This window comes from Aulostomus chinensis, chromosome 8 (assembly GCF_037954235.1).
Source record: "Aulostomus chinensis isolate RoL2024-O1b breed Wild chromosome 8, RoL_Achi_v1.0, whole genome shotgun sequence".
NCBI lineage: Eukaryota > Metazoa > Chordata > Actinopteri > Syngnathiformes > Aulostomidae > Aulostomus > Aulostomus chinensis.
This window is the reverse complement of record NC_141327.1, coordinates 20,596,360-20,610,258: the sequence shown is the minus strand read 5'-3', so window position 1 is coordinate 20,610,258 and position 13,899 is coordinate 20,596,360. Positions and strand designations below refer to the sequence as shown.

The following is a 13,899-nucleotide window of genomic DNA, read 5'->3' as shown; positions in this document are numbered from 1 at the left end:
AGGGAACTAAACACAGTTTTTCTTCAGAGGTGAAAGTTTAAAGTTTGATTTGCAAGACTGGCTGGAAGACATTAAATTTGGCCAAGAAATTATAAAAAAAATGTACGTATAATGTTGTGCCTGTCTTGTATCTCACCTTAATTTATTATGATTTAATATATACATAACTAAAAGAATAAATGAATAAAAATTAAATGCATACCTATTAAATTACTTAACTTTGGTAATTATCAGACAAAATTAATTTCAAAATAAAAAAGCTTAAGAATAAATGGACTCAATTTTATAAAGCGCTTTTCTACCTTAGCGGTACTCAAAGCGCTTTACGGTGTCATCTCAGTCACGGTGGAGGCTGCCATGCAAGGTGCCAACCTACTCATCAGGAGCAATTATGGATTCAGTATCTTGCTCAAGGACACTTGGACATGGTCACCGGGGTCGAGGATCGAACCAGCGACCCTTTGGTTGCTAGACGGCCACTCTACCCCTGAGCCATGCCGCCCAATAAGGTATAAGGTCAAACAAATTCAAAACCCAGATATGAATGAATGTTATAGTGTATGAAGTGATTATTTTTAAAGTCAGTTTGCTGTGTTTATTGTTTTGTCTGAAGATGTAATGTAGATAGTACATATGCATTCTATGCTACAGGGTCAACCTGCATCTTGTCTTTCTTTATGTTCTTTTTTCCTTTAAAACCAATGCATTTATTTATATCTGAATGAGCTTATCCTCCAAAAAGAATGCTGCTTGCTTGGTAAAATATTCAAATTGTGCATTCCTGTTTTTCATGTTTTGATCTACAAAAGCACTTGATGACGTTTTCCACGTGTGACCACATCAGCAGGCAGCATTCATCATTTTTGTGCCAGCCTGAGACACTGAATCATTCTGTTATTGTTTGTGGCGGCTCAGCTGAGAACAATCGTAGATATCTGAACAGTTACGTGTCCGCGAAACTTCTCATATTGCCGTGACCTACAGGTGACAAATATAGAATCAGTCTATCTTCTGCTCTAATTGGCTGGAAATAATCTCTGGGACCCATGAAGGCTGCACTAAATCCAGAGAGCCTCTATATTTTGACGCACTTACACTCGTAGTAACATAGTGAGACATCACTTCATAAACAGGAAGAAGTCTCTGACATCATTTCGTGGATTTAGACAGCAACATGAAAATTCTTCTGCTCATTACTTTTGTTGTCACCATCAGTTATGTGAGTACTGTCAATCCATCCATCCATCTATCTATCTATCTCTCTATCTGTCTATCTCTCTGTCTGTCTGTCTGCCTGTCTGTCTATCTATCTATCTATCTATCTACCTATCCATCCATCCATCTATCTATATATTTATGTTGCTCTCATTAATAGTACTACTTTATTGCAGGTCAATGCAGGAAAGGTAAGACATATTCACAATAATATTTCATGGTTATTTTTTTCAATTATTATAATTAATAAAATAAATCAATGTTCTACTGCTTGACAGAAGCAGTGGATGATAGCAGGGGTGAACGGAGGAATGGGTAATGGGTTGATGGCTGGAGGTTTGAACCCGCCCATGGTGGCTGGTGGTGGGGCCGGTTTTGCTGGACAACCCCAGTTTGCTCAGGTCAGTGTATGAGATCTTTGACCGGAAATTATTTGAAAAATAAATCGCTTGCATTTATAATGTGGTGAAATTAATTAAAAGGGGAGTTTATGGATGTATCATTGCATTCTATGATTAGAACAATGTCTTTCGGTGTAAAATGATTCTTATAAGAAACACAAATGAAGACAGTAAAACAAGAAATTGTTGTCGTTCCAAGGAGTGACACTGGTGTTAGTTTACCTGAATTTATGCTGCAGATGTGTAAAGCAGAGCTGATTATATAATCATTATCAGGACTGTGCAAAAAATCAATTCCGTGTTGATATTTCATCAATACTGTTTCCTATCATCATATATTGTGATAAAATCGTATCATGACACGTGTGTATTATGGCAGCTATATTTCAGATGATGTTATGCTTCAGTGAGTGACACAGGAATGTATACACACTTAATTTTTCTATATGATGTTACAGGAGCAACATTTCCTGGGATCAGTTACAGCGTATTGCTCCGTGACTGCACAAATATCCCTCGAATAAACTGGAAAGGTTTTGACTCAATTTGTCCATTGACTTGACATATCTATGATGTACAGGTTATTAGATGACCCAGGGGGTACACAGCAAGTTGGACTTTCAGTTTTATCTTGAAAATCTCAGTAAATGATGCAGTGTCGCAGTATGTACTGATATCATATTGCAGCATATCTGGATAAAATCCTATTGCAATCAGTGTGTCGTGATGTCCTTTGAATGATGAGGTCATTGCAGATACCCAGCCATGATCATGATTCACAGTAATCCTGAACTACAACAATCCCGATGTGCATCCTGAGAGATCAGATTACATCTGGATTGTTGTGAGTTGTTTGTCCTCTCAAAGTTTGTTCCAGGTCTTCCTGCTTTTGCTGTTCCGGTCCCCGTCCCTAACACGTACCCTGTCTCTAATATGTACCCCGTCCCTGCAATCAATGCGGTCAGTGCTACAGACATCCTGAGCTCCTGTGACATCATTGCAGGTTTAGATATTTAATAAATTGCATCTGTTCTCCTGTTTCGCCTGCAGCTGCCATACGTGGGCCTCCCTCAGATGCCACAGATGAATCCTCCTCAGCAGCCTCTGGTGGAAAACGCTCATCTTTACCACAAAATCAACGTACTTTTTGTTGCATTATGATTTGTAGAAATGTAATGTAAGTACTGTTGTTCAGGGGCTCACAGGAGGAGCCGTGCAACTGCTTCCTCCCCTCCAGCCTGATCTCCTCAGAAGATTCAAGGTAGGAAATGAATCATTTCTATTCCCAACAACAGTAACAGAGCAGGGATGAACTCACAGCAACTGATTGTCATTGACCGTCTCTCCAGCGTCAGACGACAAAACCGGCCAACGCCTTGGAGAACACTGTGGATACTCAGGTAAAACTGTTATTTATACTTCAGTGGAAAAATAGTTGACATTATGGTACTACAGCATCTTTGTATGTATATTTCTCGTACCGTTTTATTTCTTCAGATTCCAGCTCCTCCAGAGACGAGTCCAGCTCCCTGTGTCGGTGCCCCCCATCAAGATAATCAATGACAATAATTCTAAAAAATATATATGACAATAAAACCGGACTTTTATGATTTTACTTCAATCACATATCATATCGAATGTTTTCTGAGTTTTTGTAGTCATGTATACTTTTGCAACCCAGTTTGAATTTTGAATTAAAAAAATCATGAATCAACATGTTGTTGAAACTCAGTCCCTTCCTAGCAACAATGTTGGTTCCAGAGAAGATCATTTTCATAAATATTCACCTCTCCATCCTACAAGCAGTAGATCTCTGCTGCCACCTAAAGGATAATGAACATTATGGAACAACATGAAACAATAGCGTGCCATGAAGCAGAAGAAGAGACGAGATGGGGAACTGTGCTGACTGAAAAACAGTTTCACTCATTTTCAAGACAAAGTCAGCAATAAAAAGTTCGGTTGCTTTAGGTCAGTAAGTGCAGTTGTCACACAAACGCCAGATCTTGAACACATGACACGTCACAGTTGCGAAAACTAATCGATGTAACAAGCTCTAAATATGATGACTAAATAATATAAATGATAGTTCATGATGACAATGGCTGTATTCAGTTTAAGCTTCCTGATGATGTGTTTAGTGAAGGAAGTCCTTGGGCCCATCAAAAAATAAAGAGAAAAAAAACATCAGAAAAGAAAAACAACCAAGAAAAAAAAAACATGGGCAACTTTTAAAAATTACAGCCCAAAGCATCAAAAGCGAAACAATTTGGGGATGAAAAATGGAAACGATACGATTCGAATTAGGAGCTTTCATATGACATTTGAAATAATACACATGCAGTCCTGTCTCTCAAAAACACATTTCCTACATTTTGGCTGAAAATGTTAAAGTAAAGAAGTTAAACTTCATGCAGCTGCTTTCTTCAACTGAAATCCACCTTTAATGACTTCTGTCTGTTTGTCTGTCATCAAACATGGTGGAGGAGTGTAATGCAGGCCAGGGAACAACCAAATTAATCATCATGCCACCACATAGAATGAAGAATTGAGGTATTCATCATTTTTTTCCTTGCAATTTGACATTCTCCTCATGTCGCGTCCATCAGAACCATCTCAAATTTAATGAGAAAGGTCTTAAGAAATTGGCGCTGGCTTACTGCCAAGAGAGTTTCAACTAAATGGTTTTCCCATTGCAGTCGTAGAAACTGTAACTATTCTTTCCCAGTTTTTAAACGTTTGGTCAGAATCCTGGGCTGAAGACGTCAACGAGATGAGTCACCCAGTGGTTCCAGGAAGTACAGAGAATGTTTGATTCAAATCAGAATTACATTGTGTTGTCTTCAGGTAATATGAAGCAACATCATACAGAAAGCACGAGTCAGCTCCTTCACACAAACCCATATATAATCAGCTTTATATCTTGTGTGTGTCCGATGACGACTACACTGGATTACACATATTACACTGACATCTGTAGCGGAGAGCAAAACTGAACACAAAGCTCCTGTTTTCTCCATCCAACTCCTGCTGGTCTAAACATGTTATTACACCCTGAAGCGCCACATTCAAACATAGAACTTTACTTCACACATCAGACCTCTGATCGAAACCTCTCACTCTTCTAAAAACGGCACCATCAATGAAAAGCAGAGGGTTCCATCAGCACAAGGAATGATAACAATAGTTGCTGGGACTTGCTCATATGTCACGGTGTCTCAGAGACATGACCTACAGCTAATAACACACTCACCTGATGTGTGTAAGTGTCTGTTGAGTCTGAGGCCATGAGAAACGTCTCACACTGACCACACGTTGTCTGGGTGGGTTGGCGGTGGACTGTAACAGCTCACATGCAGAGAATTTAAAAGGGACGCAGATGAGGTGAAGAGTCAAGAGGCGAAACCGTACTGGAGAAAAGGTAAGATGATTCCCCAACACTTCAGATCCAGAGAGAATGTTTTATATCATGACTGACGTGTTGTGTTTTTACTTGCAGGACATCATGAAGCTGCAGTCAGCTCTACTTGTGGCGTGTCTGTTCAGGACAAGCTTTGCTCTCCCTGTGAGTGAGGGTAAATCTCTCTTGTTGCAGCTGCAGGTGCAACTATAGCTAAAACTAATGCTAAAACCATTTTTCACATGCATGATTTGCTGTATTTTCCTCCTGGTTATTTATGTATAGAAACAAGCAGAGTCAATGTAGATTAATGTATATTTTTGGAGCAAAACTGTTGAACAAAAAGGTGACGCCTGCATGCTTTCAATCCCACTATTGGATATTGGTCAGATTTTCAAAGACTCTAATATCTGCTGTGAAAAATATCAAATTGTAATCAAAAAAGTGATGAATTGTCCAAGTGCAGGGGTTATCTTTCATGTCAGAGGCTTTAGAAAAATATCATTTCAGAGAAACACGAACAAACAACAGCTTACGGTTTGACACAAAGTCGAATTAACGCCTTTATAAGGCTTTTGTATCTCCCATTATGGCTTTATTGCAGGTTGTTGTTGCTGATTTAACAGCATAATTGGTGACTGATACTGCTCCTAATCCAAAAGAAAGGAGACAATGAAGTGTCCGTTTTGCAGGTGCAGATTGGAATTCTTGCGAGCAACAGCAATGAGGTCAGTATTTTATTGCCCACCAGATGTCGTGTTGCTACTTGTCATTTTTGAATAGTTGCGTAACATCTGACTGTTGTGTGTTCAGATCCTGAGACTGAACGGACTCACTCTCGCGACCCTTGGACAAACACAGGTACGAGCAAAAAAAAAAAATCCCCATCATTTCTTTACACCGCTGATGCGTTCTGTTTGTCCATCTAAACACTGAAGATGATACATTAGAAAATACTGTGGCGACTGAAGCAAACCGTTCTAATTCTCTAGTACGTGCTGCAGCAACAGCCGCCGGAGGTGCTGCTCACACCACAGGTGGTGAACTTGAACCCTCAGGTGACTGGTCCCTTCGGTCCTCAGGGGCCACAGCTGCTGGTTCCCACGCAGGGCCACCAGCCTGTGATTATCCCTAATGGTCAACAGGAGCAGCAGCTGGACCCCAGTGCTCCCACTGTCCCTCAGGTGGCCCAAAACCCAGTGCAGGTGACAGAGTTATTAGAGCTACTGGTAGTAGTAACTCATAATCATAGAGAGAAACTGATTGTTACTGAAATCTTTCACAGATGTTTCCACAGTTCCAGTTCCCTGCGTACGCGTTTCCTCACCTTCCCAGACAGCAGGTATGATGTCACACATATCTGCAAGTGAGAAATTCATGTATCTGGGTGCTCTCTACGAGTTCAAATGGCCTCTATCCTGTATAGGGCTTCGCCTACTTCATGCCTCCGTATGGGTATCCCCAGCAGCGGAGCCCTGTGGTGCTGCAGCCCAACAAGGCTCAGCAGAACCTCGAGAGAACAACGCAAAGACCACAGCTCCCTCTGCAGGTGAGACGTGCAACATGACGTGAAGTGTTGAGGTAAACAAAAAGATTCATGGTTTATGTTGAGGAGAAGAAGAAAAAGAAGAAGAAGAAGAAGATGAAGAAAAAAGATTTGTGGTTTGTGTTGTGAGAGGTTCTGTTTTAATCCAAACCCTGATGATTTCCTCAACCAAAGAGTTCTGCAGCTGTAGCTACGAGCCAGATGTGAAATGATGCAGCGGAGACGACAGACGAGGCAGCGTGGTAATAACACAGCGGAAGACATTTGTGCATGAATCAGACGACTGTGATGCAACGTCAGCCTGTCATCAGCTCGTCTGCTTAGTGGTGACCTGCTGAAATCATGCGACCACAGTCCAATTTGTGGTTGATGACAAACCCTGAAATATATGCAGTCTCACATGACACTTGTGTAATTTAAGAAGTTTATATCTCATTTTTATCGATATGATTTTGCTGTTCATTTCGTGTAACTTCTAATTGTAATATTATTTTTTGGGGATCGTAGCAACTTTGGATTTTGATTACTTACTTTATTTTACTTTTTAATGTCTTCAGATATGCAGGTGATGATTAATGCTGCATTTATTGTTGGAATCTAACTTCACTTAATCCTATTTCAGCAAGCATCCCAGCCAAAGCTACAAACAGATAAGGTGCGTGCATTCCAGGTATTTTATCTTAATGATTTAACTCATGAAACGTGACATCAACCAACAGGTCAGTCAAACTGATGTGTGTTTTAAACATATCATTAACATTATTTTATTAATTTCTAACCGACATGGCCACTGGGGACACAGAAAGACTCAACTACACTTCCTCCCGATCCTCGTGGTGACACATTTGGACCTGGGATGGATGAGGTCTGACTTTAAATAATGATCCAGAACCTTCAGAAGAATTCTCTCTCTCTCTCTTTCTCTCTCTCTCTCTCTCACACACACACACACACACACTAACTCACATTGAGATCTGGTGCAAGATATGAATCTGAATACTGAAAGCACTGTTTGTAATTTTTCACCAGGGTCACTCCTTCCCCTTCCTGTTTGAGCCCTAAGATTCACCTGGGAAATACCAGCTGATGAAGAAAAAACTGTGTTTTTGTCGTTGTCACAGTCTTTGTAAGCTCACTGTGGTGTCCTGTTTATAACAGAGTGTGTTTAATTTGTACTTTGATTTTTTTTTCCTTGAGCATTTTTTTTTTTTGGCTAGAATTTTTTCCAGACTTTATTGCTCATTCATTTTTCTTTTAAATTGTGGCATATCATTTTAAAAACAAAATAAAGAATGACATCAAATATTTTCCAAAGGATATTGAACCAAATCTTATTTATGATGCTGCATAGACGATCAAAAGTGAAGCTGATGTTTTCATCCTTAGAAAATAAGAAATAAAGTCAGCGACAGTGAACGCTTGCCTCCTATAGTCTTCCTCTGGGTTGCTCTCCTCTCTGACAAGCTCAGAGAACAGGACAGTTTTGACATAAAGTCAAGTTCCTAGAACACCGATTAATGCGTTGAGCTCAAGTTGTGTGCATGATATCCCAGTTCAAGGAAAAATGTCTACTAGCACATGTACTGGTGCACCAACAGGAAGCCTTTGGCTAGGAAGGCTGTCAAACATCAGATTGATTCAGTAATGTCTCACATCCATTTATCTGTACTTACAGGGAATGTCCACATACGCATCTTTGCTCTTCAAAAGGAAAAAAAAGGAGACATTGTGATTGTTGTTTTTCAAGGACAGACCTCACCTTTGTGTTGTAGTGGATTACTGGTTCTGTTACAGGAAGATGAAAAGAAACAAAAGTAAAATGCAGCTGTTGCCGATACAAAACATCAAACTCAGAAAAAAAAAACATGAATAAAGCACACAAGCTCTACTGCAATTCATAAGAACATCTAAAACTGAAAAAAGGAAAAATGTCATAAATCAGAGGCCCAGGTTTCCTTCCAATAAAAAATTACAATAAATACATAAATAAATTAATGATAATAAAAGAAATTGGGTGAATCTCTGTTATCAGAGATGTAGCATGTGGAGCGTCATTAGTATTCACTGCTGATGAGGAAAACCCTCATGATTTGTTTTTGTGATCCTTTGAAAGTAATAATCATGTAACTGTGTATTCAATCTGCATCCTCAGTCTGTTTCCATCGGCAACAGAGAAACACTCACTCTTGCAAGGAGTTCACATTTGGGATAACTGAAATTATTGCAAGATTATGAATATTCAACCTAAAATGCTTAAAAATAACTACGTGAGGTTAATTCAAAACCACATTTACCAGAGCAACATATTTAACTGAGAAATACGACTGATGCTAACACACGTGCTAACATATACCACGAATGTGTTTCCTTTCCTGAAGTGTCACATTATCAGCCTCATGTCATCTAGCGGGGTGAAAAATGTATGAACAAAGTTTGAAGTCTTTCGAAATGTTTTTAAAGCCACGATAAAGGTGGGCATTGACCACGTTGTCTCTAAAGAACCAGCAAGAAAATTCTATATGGACTGGACAGTAAATTCAACTTGACTGCTTTATTCACTGAAGCAGGTTATATCATTTATGGCATGTTAGTCACCAACCTGTGGTGTGCAAATATGTGTGTAGTGATGCTGACACGAGGCATGGCGTTGGGAAACACTCGATAAGTTGCTTCACGGATTGGTCTTCCTGGATGATTCCGAGGGGAGATGGACAATTTATTTATAAAAAGTACAGCAACAAAACAATGCTATTACATGAAAAATAATATTAACAGTTTATAAATGAATGCGCGCCACAGGAAAAAAAAAGGTTACTGGGGTTTCCTGACAGTCAGAAGGAAACACATTGGCTGGGTGTTGCCTGAAGCCACTGAGTCACTCTGTTTTTAAACATAAGACCAGTTAATTCCACGTGTTACGTATGTCTTCCAGTTTGCCCATTATAAAGGCAGATTCTGGATTTACATTACAGATTTAATAGCGTTACATTGATTAAATATATATATATATGTACATAAAAAAAATCAAATTAACTTTTAGAACTTGGGATTATAAAATATGTATTATTTTTGATTCCATAACTGGTACAGGTGACATGGTGCAGGTGTGGTTTCCATGTCAGGTGATTGGACACACCCTGAAATGTTGATGTTGACTATTTCTTAATAATTGCAATTTCCCAACAATGCCATTGAGATGTCATCCGTTCCTGTAACTGTATAAAAGCTCACCGCCACATCAGCTCTACAACAACCTCCTCAACCTTACACAGCGAGTTCTCCTCGGTTTGCAGACGTAAAAGTAATTCTACCTTTTTGTGTAAATGTCTACAGGTTTGAGAAAATGTGACTGCTGAATTACATCTGATGTTTTTTTTCCCCACAGGTTTGGTCTCCTGAAACCATGCTGAAGGCAGTATTTGTGCTTGGATGCCTCCTGAGCCTCGTTTTGGCTCATCCTGTAAGTGTAGCATTCTCAGTAGGAGTTTTACCTTATCCTCTCATTTTGTAGTTTCTTGAAGTGAAGATTGAAACCGCAAATTGTGTGTTTTCGACAGATGGGCATGAAGCTGAAACGAGTTGCTCGCTCTAACTCTGACTCCAACTCTGGCTCTTCCTCAGAGGAGGTAAATTCTGAAAATCTTTTATTGCAAAACCCAGAAGAGAATCTTATTTAAGCAGGAATATTTCTGATTCTCCAGAGGGAGTCCTCCCTCTCCCAGGCTCAGAAGCAGTGGCTGCAGGACCTTCTCCTCCTCCTCCAGCAGCAAAAACCTGCAACGACTGCACCGCCTGCTGCGACTACTACCACTGCAGCGCCCACTACTACAACTACAGCTGCAACTACAACAACAGCGGCCACGACAACTACCGCTGCTCCCACGACACCTGCATAACGGCTAACACTGAGCAACGAGGGAATGACAACTCCTGTTGTATGACACATTTTTACAGCAGTATGCTTTATCATCTTGAGAATCGAATTTGAACCAAAAAATAATGTTGCCGTTCTATGAATAAACAATGAATAGAAATGATATGGACTGAATGTGTTTATTGTCTTCCAATCTAGTATTGCATATGTGCCTAACATGTCAGTATCATACATGACAAACACAAAAATAATCTTGGCTCTTGTGAGATTTGTGGTCAGACTGAACCACCACATAGATTTCAGTTGATTAATAAACATAGAAAAACATAGCCAACTATTGTCTGCAGATTGGATGAGCGACAGAAAAATGTCTTTAAAAAGTTTGCCTGGTTAAATATCAGTGCAAAGCTTTAGTCCAGATATTCATTTTGGGTTCTGATAATAATCTCAATGTTCTCACTCATTCGTCTTAGTTCAAAGTTCAGAAGTGTAGAGTGTTTGCCACGTATTTCCACTGCAGCCACGTGCTTTCGTACGAAACACGGTGAGGCAGAAAGTGCATGGATAAAGAAACACATCTGTGTAAACACAATAGTAAAAAAAAAATAAAGAAAGAGAAAAAACAAAAAATAAAGAGCTGTCCAGTTGATGAGCGAAAGGTCAAAGGTCTCTGAGGGCGCCCGCTGACGGTGATGAGGTAGATATCGTTGTACAACATACAGATCTGGATCCGACCAGGCTTTTAGTATTCTGGATGAGCCAGGATTACATGCAGACTCAGTTCCAGCCGCTTCCTGCTCCCACAACCTTTGTTGTTTTTCCTTTTGCATTTCCGCCTGTCCCTCCGCCGGCCGCAACATCAAACAAACACCGTGATGACTCAGCACACTGTTACAGCATCCAGAAACACTGAGGAGACATTGTGGCGCCCTACAGGTGCATTTGGACAAAATGTGTTGCAAAAGCTGGAATAGCATTCTGCTTGCCGTGCTGTAATCATGGGGAATGACACACCAGACTGAAAAACAAAGCATCTCAATCAACGGCAAGAACTGTTGAACTTTGTATTTGTATATATGTATAAGTACTGCTCCAAGCAGGTTCTTCACTTCTCTAGATTTCATTCTTTTGTATTGTTCTATGCATACTGTACAAGCTGCACACAAGCGTTTAGTAAGCTAATCGTTGTCGCCAAGCATCCACCCTGAGCAGTAGGGACACGTCAACTTGTCTGGACTCAACCGGCCAATAATAGTTTCTTTGGTGGCTCAACCACTGGTGGTGGAAGCAGTTGAATACGCAAATCACTCTACTTTTAGAGGAAAGAAATTGAATTGGAAATGTCAGATAATCCTTAAGAGAAACAAAATGAGCTTTGGTGAGAAGCAGAGGCCACATTGCATTTTTGATTAAGTAATTTCCTCCGGATGAAGCTGTAAATGTATGACATATATAGTTTTTTTTTTTATTCACACCACTTCTGGTTATAGTTTTTTTGTATCTTGTATCCTGTTTGTCAAAGGTCTGTCTTCAAATTGAAATGTCAACAACCACTGACTGTTTTCTCCATCCAATGTTGCATTAAATATTTCATTACACCTCTCGCAAAACTGTTGATGTTGTGGATGATGTCATCCCACCTTGTGATTGAGCGTTCCTCATGGGAATTTGGGGATTTCTTGGATAATGAAATATTTGTTTGTGTATGTCATGATTGTATGAGCTATAAAACAGGTTGCTAAGATGCTTTTTCTGATTTCTCCAGAATTGTATTTTTTTCTCCTGACAACGAAAGCTCTTGATATGGCAACGTTTGAAATGATTTTCACACAAAAGGAAAAAAAACAAAACAAAACAAAAACCCTGTCTAGAAATGTTACTCTTAGTTACTGTTATGGTGAAATCTGTGCTGTCACGTTTGATGTGGTATATGTGGATGTCAAAAAGTATTCAAAAGCATGAAACTTCCACCCAAGTCTCCTTGTCTTCGTTGTACATTCATTTCTCAAGATGGAAAGATAAAACTAAGCAGACAACAAATTTGAATGAGCGCTATAGCGGAAATGAAGGAGGTCTGCTGTCTGTAAACAAGATGATTACAGCATGGGTATCTGCAGAGGATTTAGCAACCGTGTCTGTCTGTCTGTGTGTTTGTGTGTGTGTGTGTGTGTGCGAGCGTTTGTGTGTTTTGCTGGTGTAAATATATCTCCAGGCAATGGATGTTTTGGTTTCGCAAGTGTGAGGCACTTGAATATCATTGCAATCCTCCCTGACACGTATTAGGAAAGAGTTGAAAAGAGATATAAATACTGGACATGCTAGACAAAAAAGCAAGAGAGGCGTATTTGTTATTTTGCATTTTTGTGTGTGTGTGTGTGTGCGCGCGCGCGCGCGCGCGTGATCAGCCATGCACACATGACTTCAAGGTTAGTTCACCTCAGCAAGTGTCTCAAGGTATTTCCCATCCCTCAGGATTATCAACAGGATGTGGAAATTAATGTAATAAAAACAAAGTCTAGCCTGGTCATGAAATAGTGTTCACACCTATTTTGGTTTTGTCTCTGGAATCATCTGTGACACCGACCACATGTGAGATGAAGTAAGAGCCGTGCACGCACGCTGAGGCAGTTTAAAAGCTAATGCAGCTTCCTGGGAGGTTCTGCTCCAAGGCTGAGTGCACCTGCTTGACATTTCATTCATTATTTAGCTGTTTACGCACGCTGGCAGCTTCACTTGTCAAGGGACTTGAATTCCTGCTTCAAATAGAAGATGAGGTTTTTTCTCCTGATGATTTTCTTCTTGATCAACTCTCCAGTAGCTGTGAGTACAGACTAATACTTGTTTTGCTACAGTTTTATGGAGATTTTTTGCAAATACGCTGTCTTTGCAGACATGTCACAGCAGCAGCAGTGAATCGGAGAGTGAGGAGGGAAGAAAGGATTCTCACCACAGCAGTGGGTCCGACAGTGATGAGGTATGAATTTCTACTCTGACTGTTAAAGAAAAGACTTCTTGTTTTTTGAAATTCTATTTATTTTCTTTTTTTTACAGTTGAAACTCAATCCTTTACCGGGGTTTAAGCCATGGCCTCCGTTTCCACGATGGCCTCTGTTTCCCAATCCGTGGCCACGGTTGCCACTTACTGCCGCCCCACCTCCACCTCCTCCACCTCCTGAACCAGTCGCAACCACAACCCCAAGTCCAACCCAAAGCCCAACCCCAAGCCCAACCCCAAGCCCAGACACACAACCACCCCAGACCACAGACGTCACCACCACAGAGAGCCCACGAGGAGACAACGATTGAGCTGTACAGTCACAACACTCTGCAACGTGCTGTGGTTCCTGTTTTTATGTGTGTATTTTTCCACGTGTTGATTGTATTTGTGATCGTTGGAACTTTTACCAAAAATATGAATGTATTTGTTTCCAAGTGTTGGTATTTTTTCAGCTGATTCTATTCA

The 13,899-nt window shown here is 40.1% G+C and overlaps 3 protein-coding genes across 3 annotated transcripts; all 3 read left to right on the top strand.

Moving 5' to 3' along the window:
• The first annotated feature begins 1,499 nt into the window (after window positions 1–1,499).
• On the top strand, window positions 1,500–3,179 carry scpp9 (secretory calcium-binding phosphoprotein 9). Its single transcript, XM_086210327.1, has 6 exons — window positions 1,500–1,616; window positions 2,484–2,576; window positions 2,667–2,723; window positions 2,812–2,877; window positions 2,966–3,016; window positions 3,114–3,179. Exons 1-6 carry the CDS (start codon window positions 1,503–1,505, stop codon window positions 3,177–3,179), a joined length of 447 nt encoding a protein of 148 aa, XP_086066453.1. The 5' UTR covers window positions 1,500–1,502.
• A 1,942-nt stretch (window positions 3,180–5,121) lies between these two features.
• Window positions 5,122–7,837, top strand: odam (odontogenic, ameloblast associated). The gene is made up of 9 exons (XM_086210326.1): window positions 5,122–5,181; window positions 5,709–5,744; window positions 5,830–5,931; window positions 6,021–6,221; window positions 6,302–6,358; window positions 6,443–6,565; window positions 7,185–7,217; window positions 7,365–7,427; window positions 7,592–7,837. The coding sequence occupies exons 1-9, from the start codon at window positions 5,122–5,124 to the stop codon at window positions 7,622–7,624; spliced, it is 708 nt and encodes a 235-aa protein (XP_086066452.1). The 3' UTR covers window positions 7,625–7,837.
• A 1,820-nt stretch (window positions 7,838–9,657) lies between these two features.
• LOC147257561 (uncharacterized) lies at window positions 9,658–10,536 on the top strand. The gene is made up of 5 exons (XM_086210325.1): window positions 9,658–9,684; window positions 9,789–9,863; window positions 9,948–10,022; window positions 10,120–10,188; window positions 10,264–10,536. Exons 1-5 carry the CDS (start codon window positions 9,658–9,660, stop codon window positions 10,456–10,458), a joined length of 441 nt encoding a protein of 146 aa, XP_086066451.1. The 3' UTR covers window positions 10,459–10,536.
• Window positions 10,537–13,899: the final 3,363 nt, after the last annotated feature.

Bases quoted from the DNA above. Each gene is read 5' to 3' on its own strand.
- scpp9 (XM_086210327.1), top strand. From the start codon at position 1,503: ATGATAGCAGGGGTGAACGGAGGAATGGGTAATGGGTTGATGGCTGGA. The intron at 2,878-2,965 runs GTAGGAAATGAA...CCGTCTCTCCAG, and splicing joins ATCTCCTCAGAAGATTCAAG to CGTCAGACGACAAAACCGGC. The intron at 3,017-3,113 runs GTAAAACTGTTA...TTATTTCTTCAG, and splicing joins AGAACACTGTGGATACTCAG to ATTCCAGCTCCTCCAGAGAC.
- odam (XM_086210326.1), top strand. From the start codon at position 5,122: ATGAAGCTGCAGTCAGCTCTACTTGTGGCGTGTCTGTTCAGGACAAGC. The intron at 6,359-6,442 runs GTATGATGTCAC...TATCCTGTATAG, and splicing joins CTCACCTTCCCAGACAGCAG to GGCTTCGCCTACTTCATGCC. The intron at 6,566-7,184 runs GTGAGACGTGCA...ATCCTATTTCAG, and splicing joins GACCACAGCTCCCTCTGCAG to CAAGCATCCCAGCCAAAGCT.
- LOC147257561 (XM_086210325.1), top strand. From the start codon at position 9,658: ATGGTGCAGGTGTGGTTTCCATGTCAG. The intron at 10,023-10,119 runs GTAAGTGTAGCA...TGTTTTCGACAG, and splicing joins GCCTCGTTTTGGCTCATCCT to ATGGGCATGAAGCTGAAACG. The intron at 10,189-10,263 runs GTAAATTCTGAA...CTGATTCTCCAG, and splicing joins CTGGCTCTTCCTCAGAGGAG to AGGGAGTCCTCCCTCTCCCA.